General features: G+C 40.8%; 1 protein-coding gene across 2 annotated transcripts; it reads right to left on the bottom strand.

Moving 5' to 3' along the window:
- Positions 1-23: 23 nt before the first annotated feature.
- Positions 24-24,438, bottom strand: LOC132139825 (TBC1 domain family member 8B). 2 transcript variants are annotated; one of them, XM_059548442.1, is made up of 21 exons: positions 23,907-24,438; positions 21,864-21,974; positions 21,657-21,775; positions 21,296-21,518; positions 19,944-20,184; positions 19,659-19,866; positions 14,722-14,889; positions 14,432-14,533; positions 13,728-13,878; positions 13,432-13,646; positions 10,001-10,118; positions 8,788-9,073; positions 8,335-8,461; positions 7,858-7,956; positions 7,246-7,314; positions 6,893-7,133; positions 6,673-6,738; positions 4,076-4,156; positions 3,690-3,731; positions 3,366-3,463; positions 24-2,376 (listed from the first exon to the last, which is right to left on the bottom strand). In XM_059548442.1, exons 1-21 carry the CDS (start codon positions 24,031-24,033, stop codon positions 1,813-1,815), a joined length of 3,456 nt encoding a protein of 1,151 aa, XP_059404425.1. In that variant the 5' UTR covers positions 24,034-24,438; the 3' UTR covers positions 24-1,812. The 2 variants fall into 2 exon arrangements, with proteins under 2 accessions (XP_059404425.1, XP_059404426.1); XM_059548443.1 differs by lacking the exon at positions 4,076-4,156.
- Positions 24,439-24,472: the final 34 nt, after the last annotated feature.

Here is a 24,472-nt window from a genome sequence, read left to right as displayed (position 1 = left end):
GAGAGAAATAGAGAGAGAGGATATTTCTTTCTTCATACATTTTATTTTATAATTAAATGTGCATAATGTGACAGTTTATGAGGCACAAACAGACTGTAACAAATATAAATATTTCAGACAATAAATAAATAAATAAATAAATGAAAAATCTTAACTAAAAATCTAAATGACCACACTATTACCCTGAAGTAGCCTACATAAAGCAAACATTAAATGTTCAGCAAGAACAGCAAGAAAGCGACACTGACATGAAACACTAATAATTTAACTTTCAATACAACTCCTGCAAGATGCCAAGAACTTTTTCTATGGACTTTGGTGGTTAGTGTGCAAAAAGGCAAAACCAAAACAACTTCCTTGAAAATTCTAAGTAAATTCAAATGTAAAATATGCACTATGGCTTCCTACTCAGAGATGCCTTTTAGCTTTAGAAGAACATAATTACTTTAGTACACACAGAACGAAAAACTCTGTTTAGCTGGTGTAGACCTGACACAACTTCAAACAGGAGAACCACAAAATACCAACTTCCCTTTCGTGCATTCGTCACAAGCTCTCAACATTTACACAAATTTCTAAATTCTGCATATTCATTGGTCCATTTAAAGCATCATACAACATCTCTTATGACGGGTGAAGTGATTTCTTACAGCTTTGACTACTTGAACTACTTGACACAAATTACTTATTCACTTTGCATATAATTTACAGCGCAATAGTTCTAAATGTTTTCTTGCTAAAGCATTTATGTATGCTCTGTATGATTTTTTTTAAATCTGTAAAATAACAGCAGAAAATATACTTCTTGTTTTATGACAAAATTCAAATATATTTGGAAACTAATCTTCAAAATGACTGTGATAAATGTTTAAAGATGAAATAGGTTTCGTTAAATGGAAGCACTTGTGATATTCGTACTGAAGTCCTAAATCAAAACTAATAAGGCATAAACCACAGATTTCGGTTTGTAGACATAAACACATTCAGTGAATCACAATTACATAACTATAATTCTAATACAGACCTTCAATGCAGAGAATATGATATGATGTAGACTAAACTCTGCCTGCTGATTAGCATAACCATTTTGGGCATTCCTGATTAAGCCTTTAAAGAAAAACGTTTTCATTTCATAGCTCATTTGAGCAAGGAAAGTAATGTAAGGCGACATATGTGTTGAATGAATTCTCAAGTAATATATTTTTTTCCAGCCATTTGCAGTTTAACAGCATAGTATTTTGATTTGCCTAATATTCATCCTTCCTTTTGTGGTCCTACATGTGCTTATGTGTGTAAGGTCAGGCTGGGAATGACAGACGTAGTTCATGTTCGTATGAGCTGGAGGAATTTTTTGAGGTTACTCATTGGATAAAGCAGGCAAAGGCTTTTAATGCCGTCATCTCAAAACACACGTGCCATTTATACTATTATTTATAACACCTCATTTAGTCATCTGCATTACCCCACAATACCTTCGTCTATATTATCACAATATCTCACACAAATCATTTATGTTACACAAATAACAATTAACACTAATCTTTTATATTACATCAAAATACCCCGTTTTACTTCATACTATGCAATCTGAATAAATGTATACCTCTATTATCATTTTTTTGACCCTTTGATTTGTACTTGTCCTGTATATGTGTGTCTGTATATAAATAAAAGGATTTCCTCATCTGTAACAGACATAAGTGTTGCACAAACACTGACCTGTACAAGTCGCACAGAAAGAGAGAAAGAGGAAGGGAGAGGGTTTATGGCTTGTAGGGCAGTGTTTTGCTGTATTTGCTCTGATATAGTGTGTTAGTGTGCATCTTTAAGCTGGTTTTTACGTGCATGTGCAATCAGAGAATCCGTGTCAACGGCCCGCTCAAAGAAGTGAACGACAGACGGTTCATTCAGGAGAGACGCAAGAATCTGCTCGAAGGAGAAACTCCAGTCCCCGTCTCTGACTGTAGAGGGTGAGCTGGGGGTGGTGTCTGTTGGTGTGTCCAACATGGGGCTGCTGGTTCCGGTGGGACTGCTGGTGGGCGTAGAAGGGCGTGAGGTTGAGGTCGGGGTAATGTCAGAGTGGGACAGGGCAGTTTCTTGTTGACTGACTGGAGACTCAGGTTGGTCGCCTTCATCCTTAGTGAGGGTTTCAGTCTCAAGGCTGGTGGGTAATGTTGGGGAGGTCTCTGGCTGAGCCGTGCTGGTGGGTGTACTTTGGGGCGTTTTTTGCGGGCTGCTCTCCTGTAGCTTCCGCCCCACCTCCTCCATGCGCAACAGAAGACTGGTCACTCGCGCCACAGCACGGTACAGACTCTCCTCCTCCTCATCACCGTGGAACACTCCGTACAGGGTCTTTGTCAGACCAATAAACTGCGCCTGGAACACATACAGTCTATTTAATTAAACTTAACTGTATTTATACGACTTGACCAGAAAAAATGCGTTCAGAAATGACAACAAATCATTGTAGAGGTTATCATGGGCTACACTTCAATTGAACAAATATCCACTGGAGTTTGTGTGTGCTCAAGACAAAGAACAGTAAGAGGAGACAGACTATGGCAGAGAACAGGGTAAGTGAGCAGAGAATGGACACTGATGCAACTATTGTCAAACACTTCAAAGTACTTGTGGAAGCATCACTGATCAGGACAAAGCAAACCAGGTTCTGTACTCAAATAAGCATGAGGAATCGTCTTGATGTGCCATTTCAGAATTTTTATACTAAAAATATATTCCTATTACAAGTACACTTACAATATTTTTTACTAGTATATTTGTTTTTAATGTTCATATGTAGCAAATAGTTTATATATTCACTGTCACTTAATAGCTTCAAGGTTTTTAAAAAATTTTTTATTCATGTTTATATTTTGCAACGATGTATTCAACTAATCAAGTGTCATAAATTATATTCTTTCAAACTTTCTATGCATCAAAGAATCCTGAAAAATGTTTCTACAAAAATATAAAGCAGCAAAACGGTTTTTAACACTTCTTATTATCCATATATTAGAATGATATTTGAAGGATCATGTGACACTGAAGACTGTCTGAATGGAAGCTGAAAATTATAAAAATGTAAAACCAATAAAAATAAATACTAATATTATAACAATTAACAAAGTAATAAACTTTTTTTAAAGCTATAGACAGGCACACATAACAAATGAATATTTTGCTACAAGAAAGAAAGTTATCCATAATGCCATGCAGGAAATCTGTAAATTGTTATTGGACCGAATAAATCTATCCACTAAAATGAATCTGACTCCCCAACACTACATGTGACACTACATAGTACTACAACTATCTGTTGTGCACACATTTAATTTTGACCACAATTTCACTTTGTGTGTGTGTACCTGATTAATTCTGGGCAGATCTTTAATATTCTCCTCTCTCCGCTGCAAGTCTTCCTGCCACTGCTTCAGATATTCCTGCAGATCTACTTTTGCACGACCTGAGGGGAAAAAAAACCACATCAGATTTGTAAACGGCTCCCTGGACTAGCAATCAATCATTTTTCAACTCAAATTTATGTTTTATTTATTTGACAAGTAGCCAAATAAAAAGTCACAGTATTTTGGTCATTGCACAGCGACCCTGACCACCGTTATGGTTCATTTCGAGATATTGTTTGATAATATATAGAGAACATGATTAGAGGACAGGGATGAATACTTCACCTCTCTCTGGACATTTTCTGATCACTCCATCCTCTGCTGAATCTACATGGAAGAGTGGAAAACATGTACAGCCACCAAACAGAGATACTCACATGCTTGAACAGATACATGCATGCATATATTTTAAAAGCTTTTAAGACTGGGCAGGGATTTGAGTTTCTGTTTCTTGTTAAAACACCAAAACGATGTGTGTTTCTAGAAATCTAGCTGCTTGGAGGTTAGGTGAGACAAATCCCTTTAAAGTTCATATAAAAATGCTACACACAACACACAAACATTTAAAACTACACTAAATAAATCACTGACAATATAACACATGCAGAAGAAAGAAGAAGGAGTGAAAAGAAAGCAGGCATAAGGAGCCATAGAAAAGTGTGAAAGCTGACCAGAAAGACGAGTGGAGAAAGAGTGATCTTCAACCGGAGGAAAAAATCTAGATGACGGTAAAATCTTAAACTCCTGGGTCCCTGAAGAAACAAAATATGCAAATATGCAAACATTCTTCTACTTTTATTCGAATTGGTAAAAAAAGTGTCAGTCATGACCTGTCATAAGCTATGGAGAAAACTGCATTTATCAAAATTGCCCATCATTTTACAAAGGCACAGTTACACAAACATGTTACATGAATTTACATCATCAAGAGTGAGGGGGATTTAGGTCAAGTGCTGGTATCTTAGTATTAACAGATCCAGGCTAGTAATAGTGACGTGACATTCAGCCAAGTATGGTAACCCATACTCAGAATTCGTGCTCTGCATTTAACCCATCCAGAGCAGTGAACACACACACACACACTGTGAACACACACCCGGAGCAGTGGGCAGCCATTTATGTTGCAGAGCCCGGGGAGCAGTTGGGGGTTCAGTGCCTTGCTCAAGGGCACCTAAGTCGTGTTATTGCCGGCCCGAGATTCGAACCCACAACCCTAGGGTTAGGAGTCAAACTCTCTAACCACTAGGGCACGACTTCCCTCCAAAAATACAAAGGTTACTGGCATTAAATTAAGTATGTATGTACTTTAAAATTTATTTGGATGAAAAAAAGTGTCAAATAACTAACAACATTTTTTATTTACAAATAAAAGAGATGTAGAGGTTAGATATAGATTATACAGGATCATAAAGCGTGCAGACATATAGATTATTCAGGGTGATAGAAGTGCATCGATTATATGATTGACCCAACTATTACACTGTATACAAACCAGATTCCAAAAAAGTTGGGACACTTTACAAATTGTGTGTAAAAAAATCTCATAAACTTATATTTTATCCACAATAGAATATAGATAACATATCAAATGTTGAAAGTGAGACATTTTGAAATGTCATGCCAAATATTGGCTCATTTTGGATTTCATGAGAGCTACACATTCCAAAAAAGTTGGGACAGGTAGCAGTAAGAGGCCGGAAAATTTAAATGTACATATAAGGAACAGCTGGATGACCATTTTGCAATTTATTAGGTCAATTGGCAACATGATTGGGTATAAAAAGAGCCTCTCAGAGTGGCAGTGTCTCTCAGAAGTCAAGATGGGCAGAGGATCACCAATTCCCCCAATGCTGTGGCGAAAAATAGTGGAGCAATATCAGAAAGGAGTTTCTCAGAGAAAAATTGCAAAGAGTTTAAAGTTATCATCATCTACATTGCATAATATCATCCAAAGATTCAGAGAATCTGGAACAATCTCTGTGCGTAAGGGTCAAGGCTGGAAAACCATACTGGATGCCCGTGATCTTCGGGCCCTTAGACGGCACTGCATCACATACAGGAATGCTACTGTAATGGAAATCACAACATGGGCTCAGGAATACATCCAGAAAACATTGTCGGTGAACACAATCCACTGTGCCATTCACCTTTGCCAGCTAAAACTCTATAGGTCAAAAAAGAAGCCATATCTAAACATGATCCAGAAGCGCAGGCGTTTTCTCTGGGCCGAGGCTCATTTAAAATGGACTGTGGCAAAGTGGAAAGCTGTTTTGTGGTCAGATGAATCAAAATTTGAAGTTCTTTTTGGAAAACTGGAACGCCATGTCATCCGGACTAAAGAGGACAAGGACAACCCAAGTTGTTATCAGCGCTCAGTTCAGAAGCCTGCATCTCGGATGGTATGGGGTTGCATGAGTGCGTGTGGCATGGGCAGCTTACACATCTGGAAAGGCACCATCAATGCTGAAAGGTATATCCAAGTTCTAGAACAACATATGCTCCCATCCAGACGTCATCTCTTTCACGGAAGACCTTGCATTTTCCAACATGGCAATGCCGGACCACATACTGCATCAATTACAACATCATGGCTGCGTAGAAGAAGGATCCGTGTACTGAAATGGCCAGCCTGCATTCCAGATCTTTCACCCATAGAAAACATTTGGCGGATCATAAAGAGGAAGATGCGACAAAGAAGACCTGAGACAGTTGAGCAACTAGAAGCCTGTATTAGACAAGAATGGGACAACATTCCTGTTCCTAAACTTGAGCAACTTGTCTCCTCAGTGCCCAGACGTTTGCAGACGGTTATAAAAAAAAAGAGGGGATGCCACACAGTGCTAAACATGGCCTTGTCCCAACTTTTTTGAGATGTGTTAATGCCATGACATTTAAAATCAACTTATTTTCCCCTAAAAATGTTACATTTTCTCAGTTTAAACATTTGATATGTCATGTATGTTGTATTCTGAAAAAGATATTGAAATTTGAAACTTTCACATCATTGCATTCTGTTTTTATTCACAATTTGTAGTGTCCCAACTTTTTTAGAATCAGGTTTGTAAATTATTAAGCATTACTGAGGGGTTTTACAGATTATGCAATGTTATACATGGGTCAGATATATGGATTATTAAGGGTTATTGAGATATCCAGGTTGTGAAGGGGACAGATATGCAGATATTAATCATATGCATGGATAACCATATCTTATGTTCACACTAAACTTTTAGTATAGCACAGTGGCAGAGATCATGAATTCATTTACCTGGTTGAAGGTGTAGTTTGAAGAGAAATTTTAGTTTTTCTGTGAATGATCTGTTGTTTAGAATATCTGCAATATAAACACACACACACACACACACACACACACACACACAAACACACATACTCTTGAATGAATCTGACAGGTTGTAAAGCAAGCTGCTGTGTACTGAGTTAAAAGGTCAAAGGGCAGTCAGTTTAGTTCTGGGTTAGGCTCCTCTTACCCAGACCACATATGAATTCTTTGAAGTTCACAAGTCCGTCTCCATTCTCGTCCAGAATCCGGAAGGCTGATCGTGCAAGTGAGCGTGCGTGTGTGCGTGCGCTCCATGACTGTAGGAGGTTAAACAGCCTACTAAACTGCGACTGATCTAGCTGGTACTGGTCCAGATATGGCAGGCTGGGGTCATGGTTCTGCAGGGCAGGACTACACACTGACCAGTAACAGCTCACGAAGTGCTGCCTCTGTAACACACAAAAGGTCAAAAGACACAAAAGCTTACACAGTTTGTGTGGGAGCGGTTGCATTTTGCGGCCTTTAGACACTGAAAAACTGAAATCTGTTTGTGTAACTCACTTTAAAAAGCATGTAGAGCTCGTCCAGCTGAACAGCGTTGAACTTCACATCTTGAGCAACAACACGCAACTGCGACAATAAGACACAAATGATAGACAATTAACCATGGACAACGGTCTTTACTGCCACTGTATCTGTATAAGTCTCTTATGCTCACCAAGGCTACATTTACTTAATCACAAATACAGTCAAAAGAGCAATATTGTGAAATATGGTTACAATTTAAAAGAATGGTTTTCTATTCAAATATATTTTAAAATGTAATTAATTATATTTATGGCAAAGCTAAATTTTCTGCATCATTACTGTATTCCAGTCTTCAGTAACACATGATCTTTCAGAAATTTTTTTTTTTTTTTTTTACAGAAATCTTTTGTAACTATATGATCATATTTACTGACTCTTTTGATCAATTGAACGAATTCTTGTTGAATAAATTATTTTCTTAAACATTTTTTATAAATAATGCTCAAACTTTTGAACGGTATTGTATATTTTCCTAAATCAAATCAAACTCTTTGATTGTGGCTTTACAAGGCAGAATTAAAATGATATTATATTATATTATGAATGTAGAGAATAAGGTGTATATGGCATTGCTTTTGTACTTACTACATTTTGTTTGGTTGTGTCTTCTAGGGTCTGAATGACATAAAGCTTGTTCCTCTTCCGCATGTTTTCCACCTCCTCTGTTCGAATGTCTCCATATTTCTGAAATAAAGAAACTTCATTAGTCAACCATCTGTTTCAGGCCTTCCATTTGCTGACCCAGAAACTCCTGTTAGAGGGGGGTTTTCCTCATTCCATGCAACTGACCAGTTTGAAAGTGCTGAATTCTCAGGTGCTCTGACAAAGTATATCAGATTTTACATTTCTATAAAATGTGTCACCTTGAGTACAGGTATTAATTGCCAAAGCATTAAAGACATCGGATTCATTTTATTAGTCACTTTGTACAGACAGCTTGTTTGACTACCTTAAAAATAATGAACATTCTGCACTTATTTTTTGATAAAACCAGAGCTAAAGTCTTTGATAAGAATATGGCTTTTAATGGTCACTACAGTATATTAAAGTGTGTAGTTTTACCTCATATGCTTCTTTGATGAGGTTGCTGATGTCAACCTTTTGTACTGATTTGTCATTGGCTGTTGCAGAAGCCTGCTGTACGGTAACTGGCAAGGGACTGTCTTTATTTGTGACACTGTCAAAAAACCTGAAGGATTAAATTTGATATAGCACAGGTTGAGTTTGTAAATAATAATAAAAAAAAACACTGCGAAAAATTATACTGTTTACAATTAAAGAGCAGATTGTCATTAACAGACACTCTGTATGTTCAGTCTTTCTGATCATTGCTGAATGAATCACACAGCATGGAAAAAATTTCCTTTCAATAAAAATAAACACATTTTTTGTGACAATTTTTTTACTGTTTAAAATGTCCACTTTCCATTTTATTATATTGCACAAAACATAACTGACAATGTAGCTTGCTACCAACATGCTTTGGCCATGTTAAAAGGACAGCATTTCAATCACCTGTTGAGGACTGTGACAGCTTCTGCGTCGTCATGGCAACAAAGCAGATTGTCCATATTATAGTCAAGGACAGCAAGGCCAAGTTGCAGGATGGCTTTGATTCCATCATAAAAGAAGCAGTCGACAACATTCACAGCGCTCTCTATTGGCAGTACACTGATGAACAGAGTCAGGAACCATGACAACGACACTGACGAGAAGAACGACAAGTCTGTCATGTGTTCGGTCAGCTGGGTTAGACGCTCACGGATCAGTTCTTCGAACACAGCCTGGTCCACCAGGGCTCCTGGAAAACATACACACACACACACACACACACACACACACACACACTTGTATAATACTGTATGCAAACATAAAGAGATTCTAGGCCTGGGTGATAAAAGGGTATCGATATTTACAGATACCATAATCGATAACGATATATAGCAGTTTCACACCTTTTTCATATAAAGGCACATTATGAGTGACAAGCAGACAACCAATGAGTGCAGTGCCTGCCTGCAATGAGGAGAATGTGAAGGAAAAAAAAAGGATATTATTAAAATTTAAAATAAAATTTGCATTTGAATGCAAAACAGTGTATTTGAATTTTAGGTGTGTGTCAGGGAGCCTTATCGGTGGCGCGCGAGATGCAGTGATGATCTAAGTGTCATTGTTGCATTTTAATGCTTTTGTTAGTCTAGATCCAGTTGAAATAACAAGATGCATTATTGTTGCATTTTTCATTCAAAATATTACTGAAATATAGAAGCTCAATGCAGAGAAGATATTGTTAAGGTTAAAACCGAAACCAAGCCATTCACACAGAACGCATATTTGGCGCATTCTTGAGATGCATAACTATGACTGTTGCACTCAAAAAAAAAGAAAAAAGGAAAGAAAAGGTTTTACTAAAAAACATGTCTTGAGAATTTGTGGGGATTTTATTCCATTCCACTGCATCTCTCATGTTTTTAAATGCGATCATGTGATCGGCACTTTGGCTATTTGTATTAAGCTATGTATATATACAAGATGCTGCTTTGTTTATATTGTTTATGCAATTATGAAATTATAATTGATGATAGTTTAGACGGTATATACTTTTTCATAGACAGTCATTATTTTCATTGCATTGAATAAACAATTCAATGTGGAGCATTATTTTGCTCATTGCGCCCTCCAAGCCAAAAGTTTCCTTAACACTTATTTAACCAGCACACACACCTACCAATAATTCTGCGGTTGAAGTAGTCTGGTAGCATTCGTTCACACACAGCGACCAGCAGCCAGAATGCCTCTTCCTCTTTAGCATACAGCAGCAACACAGACGTCAGGATATTCATTGCCTGGACAGACCGACATATAGACAACGAGTGAGATATTGTCTTATATACAGTACAGACCAAGAGTTTGGACACACCTTCTCATTCAAATAGTTTTCTTTATTTTCATGACTATGAAAATTATAGAGTCACACTGAAGGCATCAAGGGCTATTTGACCAAGAAGGAGAGTGATGGGGTGCTGCGCCAGATGACCTGGCCTCTACAGTCCCCGGACCTGAACCCAATCGAGGTGGTTTAGGGGTGAGCTGGACCGCAGACAGAAGGCAAAAGGGCCAACAAGTGCTAAGCATCTCTGGGAACTCCTTCAAGACTGTTGGAAGACCATTTCAGGTGACTACCTCTTGAAGCTCATCAAGAGAATGCCAAGAGTGTGCAAAGCAGTAATCAAAGCAAAAGGTGGCTACTTTGAAGAACCTAGAATATGACATATTTTCAGTTGTTTCACACTTTTTTGTTATGTATTGTGACGAGTCAGCTGCCTCCTCCCTGATTGTCACCGGCACCCCGTCCTAAATCGCCGCCCTTCACCAGGCTCCCGACTGGAGTGGGTGTGTGAGAGGAGGGGCGCTGGACGAGTCAGGGCTGGCGGCGTGTGATGGGGCACACCTGAAGGAAATGGAGCCTCATCACCGCCGCTGTTTAAAAGCCCAACGCGCCTCTCCTCGGGAGACCGGTCTCTTCCCCGTGCATGCACACTGGTGTCCTCGTGGGTCCAGGAAGGGTGCGTTGAGGGACTCCCGCGCCACCAGAGACGTGAGCTGCCGGATCCGCGATCCGGATGGGAACCGCACCCGTTTACACGGCCGTCGGGCCAGGATGCCGGTGCCGTCCATCCCCTGCCAGCGCCGCGGCCAACGAGAGTGATGCGGCGTGCGGCCGCTGGACTGCGCACCTTACCTGGACCCTTCCTCCATGAACTCTGCCCGACCTACACAAACCCCGCAGCATGACGAGGACACCAGATTCCCTGTTTATTTTGGACACTCTTCCCCTTTGGCCACCTTTATCCCCTGTTTTATTGGATTTTCTGTTAATAAAAGCCTCTCCGAGGCCTGACGCCACGCCCACTGTGTCTGTCTTGTGCTCCTCCCGTCAGAGTATATAATTCCATATATAATTCCACATGTGTTAATTCATAGTGTTGATGCCTTCAGTTAGGGCTGTGCAAAAAATCGAATGCGATTTTCATGCACATCTCATCAGTAAAGACGCTCCTGTAATTAGAAGTATATCTCCAGCACGTGCGTTCGGATCAGGGTTGCCAGGTTTTCACAACAAATCCTGCCCAGTTGTTTCTCAAAACTAGTCCAAAACTAGTCCAATCGTGCTTCCAGGAGGTTCCCCGATAATAATTGCTTCCCGGGGTTACAAAATAAGTTTTTTAGCAGGGTTGCCTTGGTAAAATTCGCATTTTAGGTGCTAAATATCACGTTATTTGTATTGGGGTCGCTTCGACCCGCAGACATGAAAAACAACCACAGACTTGGCAACACTGGTTGGCATTTACTACACCGAGCCGTAATTCACTGACAATCTACACAAAATCGATGTTAAAATCGCAGGCGATTCTTTGTCGATTTTGAAAACGATTTTGTGTTAGTTGTCGGTAGACTACGGCTCTGTGTAGTAACTGCCGCTCCACCTGAACCAGTGTTGCTAAGTCTGCGATTGTTTTTCATGTCCGCGGTTTGAAGCAACCCCAATACAAATAACGTGATATTTAGCCCCTAAAATGCGAATTTTACCAAGGCAACCCTTCCATAACCCCGGGAATCAATTTTTATCAGGGAACCTCTTGGAAACGCGATTGGGCTAGTTTTGGACTAGTTTTAAGAAGCAACTGGGCAGGATTTGTTGTGAAAACCTGGCAACCCTGATCTGAACGCACGTGCTGGAGATATACTTCTAATCACAGGAGCATCTTTACTGATGAGATGTGCATGAAAATCGCATTCGATTTTTTGCACAGCCCTACCCTTAGTGTGAATCTACAATTTTCATAGTCATGAAAATAAAGAAAACTCTTTAAATGAGAAGGTGTGTCCAAACTTTTGGTCTGTACTGCATGTCTTATTTATGTCTTGTCTTCTAGCGCAACATGATATAGCTATAAAATATAAAAATTTAATTATTATTAGAATGAGAGTAAGTGAAGTGGAGTTTTTTTTTTTATGAATAAGGTGAAAAACACAAGTATGCATTTAAAATGACAGAATTTTGTTTTAAGTGAACAGTCCCTCGAAGAGTTTGTGACATAGCTATATATACAAATTTACTATAAATAAAAATAATTTGGCTACCATAGCTTTAAAACATTTTTTTTATTCTATGCAACCACCATATCCCTCGAATACATAGACTTCACTTTGCATATTTTCTTCACTTATACTTTGCATACACAAAGTTTTTGATTACCAAAAAAACATTCATATTTCATGTCCTTTCTGTTTTGCACAGAGAACTATTTTTGCACAGATAACTATTTTTAAATCAGTTCCATTTATGTTCTATATTGCCATATATTCAGCTGGTTTTGATTTTACTTTTGTTTTGTAAAATATAGCTACAACCAGTCACTTAAGTAGGGTGGCCATATGCGCCGTTCATACGGGACACGTCCCAGCCAGGATTTTAATAATGCCTAAAATATCCAGGTTTTGGCTATTTGCACTGTGCTGTTTGATCATTGTGTAACATTCATGAGAGCTTTAAAGTGCAGAGCAGACGGCTCCTTATGCTTTCGTATCGCTTTCACGTGTTTGTTCGTTCGTTTGACTTGAAGCATTGTGGCACACTTTGTTTTTTTTGGGATTTGTGCGCAGTGAAGTCAATCGAACGAACACAAACGTGTGCATATTTGCATCGCTTTGATCATTCCCTCTAGATCTCATCTTCTCACACGCAGTCCCACAGTTGGTAGATTATGTACAATACCTGCATGTTTGGTCAAACTGCTCTGGATGTTTTAGGCAATATTAAAACCCTGGCCAGGACGTGTCCCGTATGAACAGCGCATATGGCCACCCTACACTTAAGGAATTAGTTTAACGAAAATTTCAAACAAAATCAGGCCAAAACAAAGGGCCTTTACACATGACAGGATCATCTGATTAACGTAAATATTTGCTAAGTGAGAATTTTTCAAACATTTTATGCCATGAACCTCATTAACACTAAACCAGCTTTAAATTGTGCAGTCAAGTTTTTAACGTTTTTGTGATCAAGATAAATCAGATATTCTATAAACTGTGCAATGTAATTCTAAGATCACGTGTTAGTCTAAATGAAAAAGTTGTACGTGTGTGTGCTTTTACCTGACAGTAGCCGATTTTGGGGTTGCGATGAGCGTAGGCAGTCAAGACACGGCGAAGAGCTGAGATTCCTGTGTCGCTCTGGAATGCTGGGTGTTCTGGGAGGGAGCGATGCAGATCTCTCTCAATCTCATCACACGCAAGCGAGCTGCTGCCCATACACTCCTCCAGTAGCCGCCCATAGTACCCGGGATGAGAGGTCATTTCATGTACTGCACCTATAATACAAGCAAACATAATTGTACAAACTGTAGCACACACACCTACATATACATGCACAGAACCAGAACAACACACACCTGAGAAGAGCATCCACAGTTCTCCTCTGAGAGTCTCAGGAACTCCTCGTACAATGAGGTCACGTGTTTTTTTGGTGCAAAACATTCCAGTTCGGCGGCCATATTCAGCAAAATGGATCTGCCACGACTGCTCCTTCATTCGCTCCTTCAGCTGTCAATCACAAGATTACCATGTCAACAGTGGGATCCTTACTAGTTGAAAACATACACTATCATTCAAAAGTGTAGGCTCAGAAATATTTTTTTACATTTTAAGGAATTTTTTTTACAGTTAAATAAAAAACAGTAATATTTTGAAATAATATAAAAAGTTAAAATAACTTTTCTATTTGAATATATTTTAAAATGTAATTTGAATTTTCAGCAGTATAATATGGTTGCTTGGTGCTCAAGAACACCTTTCTTATTATTATCATCAATGTTGAAAACACAATGTTGTGCTGCTCAATATTTTTAAGGAAACTATGATACATTTTTTCAGGATTCTTTGAAAAACAGCATTTATTTGATATGACCATCTTATATAACATTATAAATGCATCTAATGTCATTGCCGATCAATTTAACGCCTCCTTGCTGAATGAATATATTAATCTCATTGACCTCCAACCTTTAAAAATTAAGAGTATAGCACATGTTTTGATTACATTAACCATCTTCACTAAACTAACATTACACCAATATTGCAATAAGATTATCGGTACCATTTTGGGATCAAGGTTTTCTGCATCATGCGGATGGAAGACGTTCATAAGAGCTTCAGTGCTGACGGCTTGACTTTGCCCCACCATAACACCCTCCTCATCCTCAGAGAGAAAAACACACAATGCAATCTAGTTTATTCCGCCATTTTTACAGTTGTCACAAAATCATACCATGAAATATGGGATATTTTTAATTTGGAGGCTACCTGTAATTTTATATTGTTTTGAAATATATTATCATGATAAGTATATGCATACCACAACACAATTTCTTATATTAGTGTAATTACCGGATTACTAATGAAATGCTGGGGGCTTCCTTCTGTCCCACACTTTCTGCGGATGGTGGCAGCAAATCGCTCCAAATCCCGAACCTCAGAAAAGCGCAAAGCTCTTTTGCCCCGAAGACAGACAGTAAGAGCACGACTACTGCGGTCTGGCAGCTCCACACTAAACACCTGCAGGCATACATTAATGCCAAAAACACACATAAATCAGCATTACTGAAATATGAACACAATTATAACAAAACAGCAGAAACTTATGAACTCTCCAAAACTCTAAAAGTCAAAAGGCAAAACTGTGAGAATGGCCAACAAGGGGCTCCTCAAGACATAATATGAAAAAAAAAAAAAAAAAAACTGATGTTTATTCTGGATTTATCATTTAGATACTGTAAGTAAAATGTCATATTTCAAAATTAATTTTCATCCTCTGTTAATGGAAACCACTTAGGCGTTGAAACGAAGACCTCTTGATTAATTTAGGCAGACCATTGTAATAATTCTCTTGAATGTTCTGAGATGGACTGTTTACAATTGTACTAATTCTGCGACCTTGTGAAGAAAATACACTTTAGCATACTTGTGTTTTGGAAATATTCTGCTTTTAAAGAATATACTTAATTGAAAAATGAATGTATTGTTTTGGGGCATTCAACAACACAATAACTGCAATTAAAGTCAATTTTATTAAAGCTAACTGGATTTAATAACAGTAAAAATGTATACATTTAAACGTATATTAAATGAAATTAGCTTTATTAACCTGCTTAAGTATAACGTACTCGGTTACTAAACGTATCCTCGGTTCTCTCTAGAAGAGCGAACGAGTACTGCGTCTTAGCTAAGACGCTACGGGAAAAGTCTCTTTTCACGAAATACTGAAGCAAAAAATTATCCTTAATTTTGTGTTTTTGTAAAGCGCATTTGCAGCAGTACACAGCCATAGGCGAGACGGCTCGTTCGCTCATTGGCTTGTTCTGCGGCAACTGCACAGCCTATCGAGCGCAGGCTGATGCAACATCAGACCAATAAGGTCTGCTTCCCGCCGAAACGGGTGTGGCCCAACCTATAAAAGGAGCTCGAAAAGGCTGACTCACCTGATTTATTTCATCGCCGAAGCGAACCAGAGTGAATCATACGCACGGCAGAGAACGCAGTACTCGTTCGCTCTTCTAGAGAGAACCGAGGTTACGTTTAGTAACAGAGTACGTTCTCTTACGAGAGCTCTCTCGTACTGCGTCTTAGCTAAGACGCTACGGGAACCCAATGTAAAACGCCGTGCGCGCAGGGATCACACACCAATAAACCTGAAGCAACGCCCAGGATTTACAGTGCACAGTCACCTGAGGGACTCACAGAGAGTCCAGGACAGGAAGGAGGGAAGCCCTCCGTCCCATATCTAGCAGCATCCGTAGATGCGCCAATATGACATCACACAGCCGAGGCAAGGCCTGACCAATGTGGCAATGCGGGTCTTACACAATACTGCCCATTTAACAGTCGGCAGCGCATAACGCTCACGAACTCAGAGTTCCCTTCAGGGCCCTGATTCGACTATACCGACAGCAGCCTTGCTTGCAAGGCGGGAACCTCCAGGTTATAGAACCTGATAAATGTAGACGGCGAGGCCCAACCTGCCGCCATACATATATCCTGCAAGGAGATCCCAGTAGACCACGCCCACGACGAGGCGACGCCCCTTGTGGAGTGTGCTCTGACGCCCAGCGGGCACTGAAGGCCCCTGGAAGCGTAAGCTAACGCTATAGCGTCAACTATCCATCTGGATAGAGTCTGTCTCGAAACAGCCATTCCCTTGGAACGTCCACCGGACGAGACAAACAGCTGCTCAGTCTGTCGAAAGGCAGCAGAGCGAGACACATAAGCTCTTAAAACCCTGACAGGGCAAAGAAGACTCGAGTCTCCATCCTCTCCTGACACCGGCAGGGCAGACAGGGCAATAACCTGAGCCCGACACGGCGTGTTGAGGGATTTCGGCACATAACCGTGCCTAGGTTCGAGTATGACCTTTTAGTCATTAGGCCCAAACTCCAAGCACGACTGGCTCACCGAGAGCGCGTGCAGATCACCCACACGCTTCACTGAAGCGAGAGCCAACACGAATACTGTCTTGAACGACAGATGCTGAAGGCTAATTGATTGGATAGGCTCAAAAGGGGAACCCTTCATGGCCTCCAAAACCGCCGCGAGGTCCCACATAGGGACTGACGGAGGTCTGGGAGGATTCAGCCTCCTAGCTCCTCTAAGGAAGCGGATGACCAAATCATTCCTTCCTATTGACTGACCGAGCGCTGTTTCAGAAAACGCTGCGATGGCCGCCACATAAACTTTGAGCGTGGATGGGGCTCTGCCCTTATCCAACACCTCCTGTAGGAAGGAGAGAACCTCCGTCACCTCACAACTAAGGGGTGAACATCCTCGAGCTGTGCACCAGCTGGAGAACACCGACCACTTCGAGGCATACAGACGTCGTGTCGACAGAGCTCTAACCTGAGTGATGGTATTTAGCACTCCCACTGCGAGATCAACGGGTAACCGTTGAGCGCCCACACATGGAGGGACCACCACTCTGGTTGAGGGTGCCAAATCGAACCCCTGGCCTGTGAGAGGAGGTCCCTCCTCAACGGTACTGGCCACGGGGCGTCATCTGCTAACTGCATCAAATCTGGGAACCATGGTTGGTTCTTCCAAAGAGGTGCTACAAGCAGTATTGAACATCTCGTTTCTCTCACCCGTTCCATCATATGCGGAAGGAGGGAGACGGGAGGGAAAGCATAAAGCGGGCAGCACGGCCATTTCCGTGACAGCGCGCTTTCGTTCTTGGAAAAGAACGCGGGGCAGTGAGCGTTTTCGTGGGACGCGAAGAGGTCCAACTCTGCCCTGCCAAATCTCTCCCACAACAGCCGGACTGTTTGCGGGTGTAGAGACCATTCGCCCATAGGAACATTGCCTCTGGACAGCCTGTCTGGACCCAGATTCTGTAGCCCAGGCACATGCACTGCCCTCAGCGAACGCACGTTGCGCTGAGCCCAAACCAGGAGGCGTTCCGCCAGCCTGTACAGGTTTTGGCGCCCGAGACCACCATGGCGATTTATGTAGGACACCACAGGCATGTTGTCCGAACGGACTAAGACGTGGTGGTCCTTGATTTGGGGACAAAAGCGCATCAGGAAGCTCAGGAAGAAATGAGGCGGGCTTTGAGAAGAACGCTCATCCGAAAGGAAAATACCATCCAGCCGGGAACGAGAGGGGGGGCGCTGGTGCAGACCACTCGCGGCCGAGACTCGTCGCGGCCAATGTGAGCACTCGCCCCGGCTCCTTCTCGATGTCAGCTCGTCTGCTGGGCTTCTGAGCAGAAGGCGCGAGATCCTCGGAGCTCGCCCAGCCCTCACTGCCCGAAGCTAGCAGAGAGCGCGTGTCCTCTTCCCCCGACGCGGCCCTGAGATCGACTTCCTCGGATGACGCGCCGGCAAACAGCGGGCGCTGCCCACCGCGAAGCGATGCAGGGGGGGCCGGTGAAGCAGGGCGAAACCGGCGAGCTCGGTTGAGCTGAAGACGGTTCCGGAATCCGCTGGAAGCGACGCTTTTACGGCGCCTCAGCGCAGCGGAGAATGCAGGCTCAGAGAAAAAGGCGAGTCCTCAGAGTCACCATGGCAACAGCTCGCAGTGAGGGCATCCGCCGTCAGCGAGCGCGAGCGCTGCATGATCTTCACCCAGGCAGGAGACACAGATGACATACCGGTCTCCCTCGCTGAGTGGGGCTCTGACGAGCCGCAGGAAGGCATCTTAAAAAAGACGCAAGCTCTTTTACGAGTGTGTGTCGCAGGGCGAACACACACACACATAAAGAACAGTTGGATATAACAGAATTGAAAGGATATAGGCGCCGGACAGTGCAGCAGGAACGGCAGTGGAAGGCGGCGAAGGCCAGCAGCTTCAGAATGGCTCGTCCCGCTGATATGCTTCTCAGACGGCGCTTGCTTCCTTCGTGATCCAGCGATGCGTGAGCTTCGCTGAAGAGATGAAAAATCAGGTGAGTCAGCCTTTTCGAGCTCCTTTTATAGGTTGGGCCACACCCGTTTCGGCGGGAAGTGGCAAGAAGGGCGCGAAGCCCATTATAGACCATTATTGGTCTGATGTTGCATCAGCCTGCGCTTGATAGGCTGTGCAGTTGCCGCAGAACAAGCCAATGAGCGAACGAGCCCTCTCGCCTATGGCTGTGTACTGCTGCAAATGCGCTTTACAAAAATACAAAATTAAGGATAATTTTTTGCTTCAGTATATCGTGAAAAGAGACTTTTCCCGTAGCGTCTTAGCTAAGACGCAGTACGAGAGAGCTCTCGTAAGAGAACTTAAGACATCATTATATGCAATTTCATAATTCTGTTGTGTTTGAAATATGGTTAAGGTGTTGAGTGTGAGCCGAATGCACTTACAGGCATTTATGGTAAATGAAAATATACTTTAATGTCATTTCTATTAAAATTCATGTCATGTATTTACATATATTTGTAATTACACATCTGTACTGATGAAGCTATAATTGAATACATATAAAACAATAACTTTAAGTATAATATTGAACAACACACTGCATAAATTATAATATGTATATATTACATTTGCTTTATTATCATGACAAAAAAAACTATTAAAAGATAATGAATTAAAAGTGTACTTTAAAGTAAAACTTTAAAGTGCACTTATGTGTGTTGAGAAACATAGTCATGAAAGTGCACTGCAAGTACACTAAGGTGGTGTTTTATGTAATTTATATTATCTGCAAGTACAGTTTTTTTTTATCTAATTTTAAGATTTAAAGTACAAGTGCACATTCAATAGAATTACACATACTTCTTTTTCTCAAGGGCAGTCTCCATGATAGACTTCTTTGCAGTTCGCAGAAAAATTAGCAATATACGCACCTCCCATAGAGGGATTATGAGATGGCACTGAGAACCATCCTGGCTTGCAAAGCACAGATAGTTCTCAGAGACACAGATTTTCCCAAGCGTATTGACGAGGCTGAATGGAACCCAGAGGAAACTCTCATACACTTCACAAAGGTTCTCCTCCTGCGGCAACCGGAAAAATGCTCGAAATGACTGATTCCGTGCATGTATTTCCAGAGCCCTGCAAAGATTACAGTAGAGTCAGATATTGTCCAGTAAAAAAAAAAGAATGGTAAAAGAGGAATACAACTAATGCACCTCTGTGTGATGTGAAGGGGGTTGGCCAGTGGATGTTCAGCATTAAATGTTTCTTTGTCGAAGAACCGCACAATGGCGTAGTCGGCCAACTGCTGCATGATCAGGTATGTCTGCTGGAGCCTCAGGAGCATTGAGAAGAAATGATCCTCTCCACGCACACACACACGGATGCTTTCTGTCAACAACACACTCGATGTACGTTCCAGACGGCTCACCTCATCCCAGGGATACACCAGTTTCACTGAGCAAGAAATGCACAAACCATAAATAGTAAGAGATTTTGGCAGATGCCAACTATAACACTTATAAGAAGAAAACCATAACATATGAAGCACATAAGGTGTTATGTGTGACATATTTCTTCTAATACGCAGAAATAAAATCATACAGGTTTAGAATGTCATGGGGTGAGTAAATAACATACATTTAAAGGATTAGTTCACCCCAAAATGGAAATGATGTCATAAATTACCCACCCTCATGTCGTTCCAAACCCACAAGATCTTCATTCATCTTCAGAACACAAATTAAGATATTTTTGATGAAATCGGAGAGCTATCTGACCCTCAATAGACAGCAATGCAATTGAAATATTCCCAGGTTCAGAAACACAGTAAATACATCGGTAAATCAGTCCATGTGACATCAGTGGCTCAACTTCAGTTTTGCGATGCTATGAGAACACTTTTTTTTGCGGAAAGAAAACAAAAAGTAAACAATTTACTCAGCCATTCTTCTCCCCCGAGTTACATCTTCCACCATTTTAGGGTGTATTACAATGTATATGCATGCTTTCCCTTAAGGGTAAACAGCGCTTATTACGCAAATTATGTTAATACGCGCACTTCCCCACCAAATGTAAACAACGCTGATTCAGTACTTTCTTGGGTACTCTCAAAAATGGCAGAAGACGTAAGTCATGAGAGAAGAATGGTTGAGTAAATTTTTATTTTATTTCTGCAAAAAAAAAAAAAAAATGATGTCACTGATGTCACATGGACAGTTTTACTGATGTATTTACTAAGTTTCTGGACCTGGGAACATTTCAGTTGCTTTGCTGTCTATGGACGGTCAGAGAGCTCTCCGAATTCATCAAACATATCTTAATTTTGTGTTCCAAAGATGAACGAAGATCTTATGGGTTTGGAACGACATGAGGGTGAGTAATTAATGACATCATTTTCATTTTGGGGTGAACTGACCCTTTAAGTATAATAATATATGTGAGGGCTTAACACCAACAGATTAAAAATCCTTTTGTTAATAAACACATTGTTTTCACATCATAACAATCATAAAATTTTACTGAGAGCTTGTGGGAACACGTGTAAGTAGGTGAGCATGTTTCTTACCCTCATTTCCCAGCATGTAGGAGTAGAAACACAGGAAGTTGGTGCTGAGGTAGATCCAGCCCTGATTTGGCACTCGTCCTCTCCAGTAGCTGCAAGAGAAATAAGTCACAAGCTTCTCTCTCTGAGGCAAACCAAACAGACGTTCAAAGCGCAGCACTGCCTCTCGGTAGCGTTCGGGATCCTCCTCGTCACTGGCTGATTTGCCCTCCTCTGCTATCAGACCCTATAAACACACGACATATCGTCACTAACATCAACAATCCAAGATCAGCTGCTTCGACAAACATCTAAAATACCACAAAACACGAAAACAAGAAAGAAAAGCATTCTAAAGTGTTCGGGAGCCAAATAACCCTCTCACCCTTATCTTTCCCTGGACAAAACTGGTGATATCTTCGCCAGAATCAAACACAGAGAGAGTTCTGATGACGTTCTGCTGCAGCCAGTCCCAGTGCTGTGAGATCTCCTCTAAAGATGCTCCTTTACACACACAGACACGCACACATTATATAAGGATCTAAATGAAGAGAGTCGCTTACACATTAACACTGTGTGCAGCATCTCTCACCACAGGCAATGTTCCAGTACACCTGAGAGTCGGGCGTCTGGTGTATAATGCGAAACGGTGCAACTTTGGCTGTGGAGTCCAGAACTGTGTCCAACGTTCCTACCAGCAGGCCTAAAAAAATGACGTGAAACAACAAACATAACACTACAAAAACAATTGATATATTTATTTAAATTTGCAGTCTGAGCTACAACTGAATTTGATATTATGAAAATACAACAGCAAGAAAATATGCTATATTTCTAATGAGTAGTCATTATATACATTCAAATAGCAACCATTTTCAACTAATTTCAACACTGATAATAATAAGGCACGTTTCTTGAGCATCAGATCGTCATATTAGTATAATTTCTAAAGGATCAAGCGACAATGAAGACTGGAGTAATGGTTGCTGATTTTAAATAGTGATGATATTTCACAATATTACAGTTTTTTGTGTATTTGTGTTGAAATAAGTGCAGCCTAGACTCCTTTCAAAAACATTAAAACATTATTCACAAACACAAACACACACACACATACATATATTATTAAAATAAACAATATAGAATAATGTTAGGTTTGACTGGCCCTTGATTTACTTCTTTCAATGTCTCTAATGAACATCAGGATGTTAACAGGGAATTTAATGTTAGTCATTGAAAATCAGTCCTCTCTAGTCTGCACTTCTTATACACACTGCTTCAGAAAGAAGCTGGTGTATTATGGCCCTTAACCATGAAGCAAAGGTTTCCATGGTGATGAACTCCAAAGGAAAAAACAGAGTCACTAATTAAAGTAAAACCTGTAATCAGTTCAACAGTAATTATGGCCATATATACCTCTGTGCTAGCGACTGCATGACAATATGATGTTTATTAATAATAATTTATTTATTCCCTACTGTTATTTTATTCATTAAGTCAAGTCCCATGTATACAATAAAGATTGTTTCAAAGCAGCTTTACACTAATAACAGAACAAAACGGTGTTGATGTTGAAAAATTCATCAGCTATGAAACAAATTCAATTTCAGCTGTAAAACAGATTTACAGAAGATTATGGTTTCATTATTCAGCTCAATTTAGTCCAGCGTTGTTTCAGCTCAGTTCAATAACAGTGCTGATGTTGCAAAGTTAGGGTCATTATCCAGCCCAGTTCAGTTTATTAATAAGTTGTTATCATGAGTGACCAAACATCTACCACTGCAGAAAATTCCCATCAGACCAATGCCAATAAATCTCTAATGCATTTAAATGCAGAAGCTCAGTTGGCTTTCAAGCCTTTAATATGTACAGCCATCCTTCTGATTTGCATTTAATTGCAGGATTGGGTTTAAAATTGAACACTACTTCCCATGACACAGCTGTGGCCCTGCCATGAACTTACATCCATCCTCATATTTTTGCATACTCAGTCAATTTGGAATGGTGCATCAATTGTATAGCCTAATATATATATATTAGTAAGAAAAATATATTCTTAAAAGAATAAGTTTACTGATAAGATATTCCCAAGTCGCATCACCAATAAATACGGCCTTCTTTCAGAGTAACTGGTGAGAAAGCATCTGGAAGTAAACATGCTGAACCACCTCAAACCTAAACAAACTGACGTCACAACGTGACGCAACAACCCCTGTCAAAGAGAAGTAGCGGTCCAGACTTACCCGAGTATTTTCAGTATTAAACCCGTTTAGACTTCAACTTCTAAATATATGATATCTGGAGGAATGTTGCATCTTTACGTACCTTTATGCACACGGGCAGATTACCGCAGTGGTGACGTCAGCACTCAAAAGAGCACATCAGTCCCACTGACATTGCAACTTGCAAAATACATATCTGACAGGCTGCATTAACCCTTCAACTGCTGCAAAAGCACTTGGGGTTCAAACTAAAAATCAATCGTTTGGAAAATCAACTGAAGGTTATTTTAAGGTGTTTTACATCGAAAAAGAGATCACATTTGGATACATATTAACTGAACAACCAAAGGCTTTTTTTTCTTGTTTAGTATAGTACTTGAACACGAACATCCGCGCGTTCCCGGTAACGTTACCTGTCAATCCGCCGCCGTCCTCTCCATATCCGCGTCTGCGCTGCAGGACGAAGTAATCGTTGGATTTCTCCGTCACCCATAATTTCAGCGCGTTTTTGAGAAGCACCTCTTCGGGTTTGAGCCACATGCTGGAATCTGTTTTCAGAGATACGCGTCTTCTTGCATGACACTCGTTTCATCTCAGGCGCATACACCCATAGACTGAGTGTTGTTTGCTCTTGCACCGCTTTTCCCACGTCGACAGAAACTGATCCAAAGACGGCAACACCGGCGCCACTGGGATTGTAGTCTTCCACATCTGCGTCGCTGAGAAGAGGAGATTGCTGCCCTGAAAACTATCCACTACACTTCCCATAATCCCCGCGCCACACCATGACTTTGTTTCAAATTATTTAAAGGGAAAGCGACATATGTTTACGAAGCGTTGTCATGTTACCGTCTGTAGCAGTTTTTACCTGGGGCCAGTTTCAATAAGGAGGTTCAACCAACTCTGAGTTAAAACTTGAACTTTGAGTGGAATTACTCTGAGACTGGAAACTCTGAGTTTTTGGGTTCAGAATAGCCGA

This window comes from Carassius carassius, chromosome 4 (genome assembly GCF_963082965.1).
Source record: "Carassius carassius chromosome 4, fCarCar2.1, whole genome shotgun sequence".
NCBI classification, from domain to species: domain Eukaryota; kingdom Metazoa; phylum Chordata; class Actinopteri; order Cypriniformes; family Cyprinidae; genus Carassius; species Carassius carassius.
The sequence above is the reverse complement of the archived record's forward strand: the minus strand, read 5'-3'. Positions and strand labels throughout refer to the sequence as shown.

Excerpts from the sequence above, each read along its gene's own strand:
- LOC132139825 (XM_059548442.1), bottom strand. The coding sequence starts at position 24,033 with ATGTGGCTCAAACCCGAAGAGGTGCTTCTCAAAAACGCGCTGAAATTA. Across the intron at positions 21,776-21,863 it reads GTACTGGAACATTGCCTGTG|GAGCATCTTTAGAGGAGATC; the intron begins GTGAGAGATGCT and ends GTGTGTGTAAAG. Across the intron at positions 13,647-13,727 it reads ACTGTGGATGCTCTTCTCAG|GTGCAGTACATGAAATGACC; the intron begins GTGTGTGTTGTT and ends CTTGTATTATAG.